We start from the raw sequence: 8,223 nt of genomic DNA on the forward strand, positions 1-8,223 counted from the left end.
TACTCTGTACTCTACCTGTACTCTACCTGCTCAGGTACTCTGTGGTCACTACGATGGTTTCAATCTGAATTGAGTCCTCATGAAGATACAATACAAGTTAATGAGACATGTGAAGTTAATGAACAGACACAAACTTTACCTGAGAGACGCGATGTGTTGAGACGTATTTGACTCAGGACTGTGATCACCTGTAGTGTGTGTACGTCACCAGCAGGAGGCAGCAGCACTCCGCTGCACGAGGAAGAAGAAAAAGAAGAAACCCGGAAGTAAGCGGAGCCGCAGCAGCGGATCAACAGCAGACTGTCGTCAGGTTAGACTTTAATGATGTTTATGGGACGTTTTCATGTTTACTCCTTCACGTTACTCCTCCTTCACGTTACTCCTCCTTCACGTTACACTCTTAAATCACCGTCTTTAACTCTCCTTGTTCTCTTCTGGTTCTGTGTCTCCGTCTCACCAGACTCACTAAGTTGTGTTTTTAAGCCGCTTGTGTGTAAAGACACAGACATCTTCCGGTGTTACACCACAGCTTGTTATCTTAGAACAAAGTATATTATCATGCTTTTCAAATGTATAATTTCCACGCCCACGTTTTCTAAATTATGTTCAGATTATATTAATAATAATAATAATAATAATGATGATACACTTGTAAAATGTGTTTAAGAAAGTGTTTCAAAGACGTATAAACAGAAAATACACAAATACACCATGCAACTGTAATTTATTAGATAAAAAAAGTACCTGAACAGCGCCAGCGGCTCAGGATCAATCAATCACGTAACATTAATCAATGACATCAGGATCAATCAATCACGTAACATTAATCAATGACATCAGAATATTGAACAGGTTCTATTGGTTCTTTATGTTCAACCATGGAATATTTAACAGGTTCTATTGGTTCTTTATGTTCAACCATGGAATATTTAACAGGTTCTATTGGTTCTTTATGTTCAACCATGGAATATTTAACAGGTTCTCCCCCCCTCAGCTCCACTTAGAGGAGCTCTTCCTCTAAGATGGCCGACCTCTGGCAGAACGCCATGGATCACGCTGTCGCCATCGCAAGAAGAGCCGGAGAGGTCAGTGTGTGTGTGTGTGTGTGTGTGTGTGTGTGTTAGTGTGAGTCATGTATTGATCAGCTCTATGCTCTGTATTGAGCAGCTCTGTATTGATCAGCTCTATGCTCTGTATTGATCAGCTCTGTATTGATCAGCTCTATGCTCTGTATTGATCAGCTCTGTATTGATCAGCTCTATGCTCTGTATTGATCAGCTCTATGCTCTGTATTGATCAGCTCTGTATTGATCAGCTCTATGCTCTGTATTGATCAGCTCTGTATTGATCAGCTCTGTATTGATCAGCTCTATACTCTGTATTGATCAGGTGGTGCGTGAGGCTCTGCAGGATGACAGGAAGGTGATGACAAAGAGTTCGTCGGTTGATCTGGTGACACAAACCGACCAGAAGGTAGAGCAACTCATCATCCAATCAGTGAAGGACAAATTCCCCACTCACAGGTAAGAATACCTGTTTGTGTTAACGATCAGATCCATCGATCGATCACTGAAGGGATGACGAGTTCCTGTTGATTGACTTTCTTTCTTCTTATAAACTAAACAATCAAAACTCCAATCTCACACACACACACACACACACACACACACACACACACACACACACACACACACACACATATACATATGTGTATATACAACATGTTTTATTTACAGTAACAGTGAGAGATGTTCAGTTGAAATCCTGAACGTGTGTGTGTGTGTGTGTGTGTGTGTGTGTGTGTGTGTGTCTCAGCTTTATAGGGGAGGAGTCCGTAGCTGCAGGTGAACCTTGTGTCCTCACTGACCATCCCACCTGGATCATCGACCCCATCGATGGGACGACCAACTTTGTTCACGCGTGAGTTTTATAAAGAAATCAAACATAGTAACCATAGCAACACACAGCCGGCCCTCTAGTCTGTTCAATGTGAAATCTCAAGAACATCTGGAGTCTAAAAGCATAAAGTGATGAAGTGATGACATTTTGAACAGAGATGGATGTAATTTCCAACTTGACTGATTGGTGGAGGCGTTTACCTTTATTTCTGGTTACTATTATTATTATTATTATTATTAGTATTAATGTATTACCTCCATTAAATACATAAATAAATAAATGCATTGTCTCTTTAACAGATTTCCTTTTGTTGCTGTTTCCATCGGATTTTCTGTCAACAAACAGGTGAGTTCAACTACTACTACTCCAAGTCGTGACTTACTATACTATGACTTACTATACTGTGACTTACTATACTATGACCTACTATACTGTGACTTACTATACTATGACTTACTATACTATGACTTACTATACTATGACCTACTATACTGTGACTTACTATACTATGACTTACTATACTGTGACTTACTATACTGTGACTTACTATACTGTGACCTACTATACTATGACCTACTATACTGTGACTTACTATACTGTGACTTACTATACTGTGACTTACTATACTGTGACCTACTATACTATGACCTACTATACTGTGACTTACTATACTATGACTTACTATACTATGACTTACTATACTATGACTTACTATACTGTGACTTACTATACTGTGACCTACTATACTATGACTTACTATACTGTGACCTACTATACTGTGACCTACTATACTGTGACTTACTATACTGTGACTTACTATACTATGACTTACTATACTGTGACTTACTATACTGTGACCTACTATACTGTGACTTACTATACTGTGACCTACTATACTGTGACTTACTATACTGTGACTTACTATACTATGACTTACTATACTGTGACTTACTATACTGTGACTTACTATACTGTGACCTACTATACTATGACCTACTATACTGTGACTTACTATACTGTGACTTACTATACTATGACTTACTATACTATGACCTACTATACTATGACTTACTATACTGTGACCTACTATACTATGACCTACTATACTGTGACTTACTATACTGTGACTTACTATACTGTGACCTACTATACTATGACTTACTATACTGTGACCTACTATACTATGAGCTGTTATACTATGACTTACTCTAGTATGACTTACTATACTATGAGCTGTTATACTATGACTTACTCTAGTATGTCTTACTATACTATGACTTACTCTAGTATGAGCTGTTATACTCTGACTTACTCTCGTATGACCTGCAGCTCTACAGCTGTCCTTCCTCTTTCAGATGGAGTTCGGTGTGATCTACAGTTGTTTGGAAGATAAGATGTACACAGCGAGGAGGGGGAAGGGAGCGTTTTGTAACGGAGAGCCACTGCAGGTTTCTGATCAGGAAGGTCAGTAATCAATAACACAACTCAACGGATAAAAACGAACAATAAGCCATGAGGACGAGTCAAATCATATTTAATCCATACATTGATCAAAGGCAACAACTGAAATCATGAAAGGCTTTTGTTTAAATGTATTACAATGTGTAAAACACACGTCTCTTCATCACTAGATGTATCTGAGGACAACCAAAAACGTACAGGAATAGGATGTGATGTCATGATGCTCTGATCCAGACTGAGGCCACAATCTGACCCGTTTTTTTTTTACTGTCAGACATTAAACAGTCGATCATCGCCACAGAGTTTGGATCCAGCAGAGACCCTGAAGCTGTAGAGAAAATCTTTTCGAGCCTGAGGAGTATTCTCTGCATCCCTGTACACGGGTAATACTACCGATATTGCAGTAATTTACTGATATTGTAATTGGTGTGTGTATTTTTGACAGTATATGCATGTTTCCAGGGTGCGCGGTGCAGGAACTGCAGCAATCAACATGTGTCATGTGGCGTCCGGTTGTGTTGAAGCATATTATGAGATCGGGATCCACGTCTGGGACGTTGCTGCAGGATCTCTGGTCGTCTCAGAGGCTGGAGGAGTCCTCGTGGACGTGGAGGGTAAAGATACTCAAAGAGAACTTCCGTGTTTCTGTTGATGATTTAAGTGGAGGAGAATGGCATTAAAACATTGTGTGTTCAGGAGGAGCAGTGGACCTGATGTCCAGAAGAATTGTTGCTGCCAACAGCAGAACCATCGCTGAGAGGATCGTCAAACAGATTGACAGCTTCAGTCCACTCAGGGACGATGCTCCACCACCACAAACACTGTGAAGAAACGCAGCGCATTGTGGATTCAACGTGTGAAACAGATGTTCACCTTAAGATGAATAAAGTTTGTCATGAAAACAAATATGAAATCTGTTTTTTTATATCACTCTTGGAAATCTTATATCTGTGACTTTCAGATGACAGACAGACATCAGGACGAGTGGTACAATGTTAAAAACATACTTTGACCCTTTAATCGACATGCCATACTATGACTTTTTTGGGGAGAGAGAGAGTCCGGTTTAAGGTCCTCAGAATTGCATCTCGTTTTTTGCAATGATGTGGTTCTGTGGATCCTTCAGAACGTGACCTTCAGCAGCGCTGAGGAGGTTTGTAGAAGAGTGTGAAGCGGTTGGGATGAGAGTCAGAACCTCCTGAGGTCCTGGTTCTCTCCTGGTTTGGGATTGAGTCTCAGCTCAAAGAGAGGGAGGAAGTTCAAGGATCTCAGGGTCTGGTACACCTGTGAGGGTCAAAGGGAGCGTGAGATGGAGGTTCGGTTCGGCGTCAGCAGTGACGAAGACGTCGTATTGGACCGTTGTGGTGAAGACGAAGCTGAGCCAGAAGACAAAGTTCTAGAAGTAGCAGTCTGTCTCCGTTCAGATCTTCAGCTGTGGTCATGAGCTTTGGGTCGAGACAGAAAGAATAAGATCGGCGAGACAAGCGGCCTCCTGGACACCTCCCTATAGAGGCCCAGGAGACCAGACCACGTTGGGAAGATTCTATATCTGGTCTGCGAACACATGGGGGATCTCCAGGGAAAGCTGGAGTCCAACCCCAGATGAGCAGAGAAGATAATGAACGGATATGTTGATATATTAAACTTATTTAGGAGTCTTTGTGTCACCATATCCTCTCCCTTTTGGGTTTCTCTATTGCCTAATTATCCACAAATTTGAGGTGAACCCCTGAATTTGTGCTTCAATTTTTTTTTTATTAAACATTACAAGTTAGAGGGTACCTGTAATATAGGTTGAACATTTTATCCATAAACCCATAAATAAAAGTATTATTTTTATCTCCCGACAGCAAAAAAAGCTCAAAAACAAATAAGAAATCAGGTATCTGTGGCTGTCGTAGTCCGTAATGATGTTAAGTCCTTTAATTTGGAAAGAATAAACATGTGAAGTGACTTTTTACAGCTTTTGTTCTGAAAACGACGCTTTAAGAGTGAAAATGTCCCTGAAACCATTTAAAGTCATCTGTGAACTAAACATACGAAGTGGTGAAGTGGTGACCAGGTGTGAAACAGAAGAGGGGAATCTAAAGTAGATTAAGGTTTATTTATTTAATCGGTTAAAGTGCAGAAATGATTAAAGTAGAAGAAGAAGTTTCCAACTGGTCTCACATGTCCAACTGGTCTCACATGTCCAACTGGTCTCACTGGTCCCACATGTCCAACTGGTCTCACTGGTCTCACAGGTCCAACTGGTCTCACTGGTCTGGTTATGTGGTTATGATAATAATAATAATAATATGCGTCACCTTTCTATTTCAGTAAAAACATGGAGTTGTGCTTAAAGTCCATCAGCCTCGAGTCTTAACATCACAATGAAAAACTCACATCGATGTCAAAGTAGACGAGGAACAACCTGTCGGAGCCGTCACAAATTTTTTCTTTCTTCTGTAAATAAATATGAGTTCATTATTTCAGAGACAAGGACTCTACAGGGTCACTTCACTATAAATATATAAATATTGTGTTACAGATACCAACTGAACATTTATTGAAATGAAAATCTTCAGGATTGACACTTTAATTACTGAGCATAGCCTCGTTAGTATCGTTGGCTAACAGCTCGTTAAAGGGGAACATCAGTCCTGAAGCCTGATTGGCTGCTCGCGCCGTCTTTTGTCCTTTTTCACTATTCTTCCAATACAGTCTCTGTGATTCCACGGCAACGAATGAGCCAATCAGAAGCCAACGGCTGAGGTATCTCATGATGTCACTGAGACAGGTACTTTAGTCTCAAAGCTTTGACTGACCACGCCCTCTTCAGTGATGTCATAGCAGATACTGAACGTCAGTATCTGCAAAGTTATAGCAGGTTGTGACCCCCACTGCTGTGACATCACTGATGGGGGCGTGGTCAGAAGCACACTTTGTCTCAAAATCACCCGTTTAAATAAAACGTATTGGTCACTAACGCCGACACTGAACGCTGACGTCCGATTCGCCAGTGTGTTAGGAGTGGGCGGAGTCAGTCAGTCACTCGGCAGCAGGCAAGAAGGCGGAGCTCAAGGAGGTTTGAGTGGAGAGCGTCACTGCTTCCTGAGAGGAACGCTATTGGTCAGAGTCTGAAGAGACAGGGACAAGATACTGGGCTGTGATTGGCTGAAGTATGAGAAGATTAAACATAAAGAATCTGATCAAAACCAATCAATAATAAAACTAGATTTAAGATGATGATGTCACAGATAAAACTGCGTTATGATGATGTCACTGATAAACTGTATCTATGATGATGTCACACAGATGATGATGTCACTGACCAGGCGGAGGCGGTGTGTGTACAGCGGCTCTGGTTCTTCTGGTTTCTTGGTCGGCATGGCGACATGCCAGCGCTGCAGCTCCGCCATCATCTCTGCCGAGCTGAAGAGGACTGCCGGGTCGGCACGGTAACGGTTGATCAGCTCCACCAAGCGCTCCTTATAATGCAACCTGCAGGTACACCTCATGAGACAAGCTCACCTTTACAGGTAAACTTTAAATCATTACATTCAGACCGGTCAGACCGGTGGTCGGTACGGGGGTCAGACCGGTGGTCGGTACGGGGGCCAGACCGGTGGTCGGTACGGGGGTCAGACCGGTGGTCGGTACGGGGGCCAGACCGGTGGTCGGTACGGGGACCAGACCGGTGGTCGGTACGGGGGTCAGACCGGTGGTCGGTACGGGGACCAGACCGGTGGTCGGTGCGGGGGTCAGACCGGTGGTCGGTACGGGGGCCAGACCGGTAGTCGGTACGGGGATCAGACCGGTGGTCGGTACGGGGGTCAGACCGGTAGTCGGTACGGGGATCAGACCGGTGGTCGGTACGGGGGTCAGACCGGTGGTCGGTACGGGGGCCAGACCGGTGGTCGGTACGGGGGTCAGACCGGTGGTCGGTACGGGGACCAGACCGGTGGTCGGTACGGGGGTCAGACCGGTGGTCGGTACGGGGACCAGACCGGTGGTCGGTGCGGGGGTCAGACCGGTAGTCGGTACGGGGGTCAGACCGGTGGTCGGTACGGGGACCAGACCGGTGGTCGGTACGGGGGTCAGACCGGTAGTCGGTACGGGGATCAGACCGGTGGTTGGTACTCCATCAGTCTGTAAGGCTGCAACTGGGAGGAGCTGTAACTAACAGTAGTGGTCTTACTGGCAGTATCCCCTGTATTCATGTAGAGCAGGTCGTCCACATGGCTCCTCCCCTCTGCTGCCGTCGTCGCTCAGCTCCAAAACCAAACACACTCCTAAAAATGAACAAACAGGTCAATGAAACTGGGAGATAGAACATTCCACCTGATGAGCACTAATAGACCTCACCTGTCTGACTGGAGTCAGGTGAGCTGCCATTGGCTGGTTCCAACCAGGTGAGAGACACTCTGTAATACTGACACACCAGAAACACAGTCCACTTCATCACCTGCACACACCTCAGCAGTACTGTCCACACATCACCTATGAGCTGAGCTCTAGAGGCCACATGCTCCCGTGTGGTTCTCACCTGTAGCAGCAGGTGTAGACGGGGCACGCTCCAGTCTCTCAGGTGGTAAAGACAGTCTCTGGGGTGGTGGGCGTGAAGACCTTTGGTTCCACAGTCGACAGAGAAACTGCAGGCCTGGGAAATGAGTTCCAAATGAAAACTAGTTTTAAAACCTTTGAGGTCCGGACAAATAAAAACCGCACACAATATTTAAAAAGTAATATCTTGTGGGGATGTATATGAATATCATATCATAATAACATAATGTACTGATATGACTGCACCTTCAAGGGGAAACAGACTGAGGGTTCAACAATGAGCTGCTGCACGATATTAAAACAGCAGCTATGTGGTTG

At 43.9% G+C, this 8,223-nt stretch overlaps 2 protein-coding genes across 6 annotated transcripts in view; one reads left to right on the forward strand and one right to left on the reverse strand.

Annotated features, from left to right (window-relative positions):
* The first annotated feature begins 239 nt into the window (after positions 1 to 239).
* LOC137871471 (inositol monophosphatase 1-like) lies at positions 240 to 4,266 on the forward strand. Of its 2 annotated transcripts, none has more exons than XM_068709293.1 (9): positions 240 to 310; positions 979 to 1,085; positions 1,390 to 1,523; positions 1,816 to 1,920; positions 2,199 to 2,244; positions 3,255 to 3,363; positions 3,635 to 3,743; positions 3,823 to 3,974; positions 4,057 to 4,266. In XM_068709293.1, the coding sequence occupies exons 2-9, from the start codon at positions 1,023 to 1,025 to the stop codon at positions 4,185 to 4,187; spliced, it is 849 nt and encodes a 282-aa protein (XP_068565394.1). In that variant the 5' UTR covers positions 240 to 310; positions 979 to 1,022; the 3' UTR covers positions 4,188 to 4,266. The 2 variants fall into 2 exon arrangements, with proteins under 2 accessions (XP_068565394.1, XP_068565392.1); XM_068709291.1 differs by having other exon boundaries at positions 253 to 310; positions 995 to 1,085.
* Positions 4,267 to 5,253: 987 nt separating this feature from the next.
* The window catches only part of si:dkey-181m9.8 (E3 ubiquitin-protein ligase RNF31), a 16,277-nt gene continuing 13,307 nt past the window's right edge, over positions 5,254 to 8,223 (reverse strand). The window contains exons 15-21 of one of the 4 annotated variants that reach the window (XR_011102812.1): positions 7,889 to 8,002; positions 7,708 to 7,774; positions 7,541 to 7,634; positions 6,675 to 6,843; positions 6,330 to 6,479; positions 5,746 to 5,805; positions 5,254 to 5,623 (exon numbers count right to left, since the gene is read on the reverse strand). Coding sequence is in view for 1 of the 4 variants with exons in the window: in XM_068709290.1 (XP_068565391.1) it covers positions 6,444 to 6,479; positions 6,675 to 6,843; positions 7,541 to 7,634; positions 7,708 to 7,774; positions 7,889 to 8,002 (480 nt within the window). In the remaining 3 variants the exon portion in view is untranslated. Of the gene's footprint in view, positions 6,480 to 6,674; positions 6,844 to 7,540; positions 7,635 to 7,707; positions 7,775 to 7,888; positions 8,003 to 8,223 lie in introns of all 4 variants that reach the window. The other 3 variants (XR_011102810.1, XR_011102811.1, XM_068709290.1) reach the window with 3 other exon arrangements.

This window comes from Cebidichthys violaceus, unplaced genomic scaffold (genome assembly GCF_023349555.1).
Source record: "Cebidichthys violaceus isolate CVI_PGR_0920_01 unplaced genomic scaffold, fCebVio1.0.p SCAF_141, whole genome shotgun sequence".
NCBI lineage: Eukaryota > Metazoa > Chordata > Actinopteri > Perciformes > Stichaeidae > Cebidichthys > Cebidichthys violaceus.

Excerpts from the sequence above, each read along its gene's own strand:
- LOC137871471 (XM_068709293.1), top strand. The coding sequence starts at position 1,023 with ATGGCCGACCTCTGGCAGAACGCCATGGATCACGCTGTCGCCATCGCA. Across the intron at positions 1,086-1,389 it reads TCGCAAGAAGAGCCGGAGAG|GTGGTGCGTGAGGCTCTGCA; the intron begins GTCAGTGTGTGT and ends TGTATTGATCAG. Across the intron at positions 3,744-3,822 it reads CTCTGCATCCCTGTACACGG|GGTGCGCGGTGCAGGAACTG; the intron begins GTAATACTACCG and ends GCATGTTTCCAG.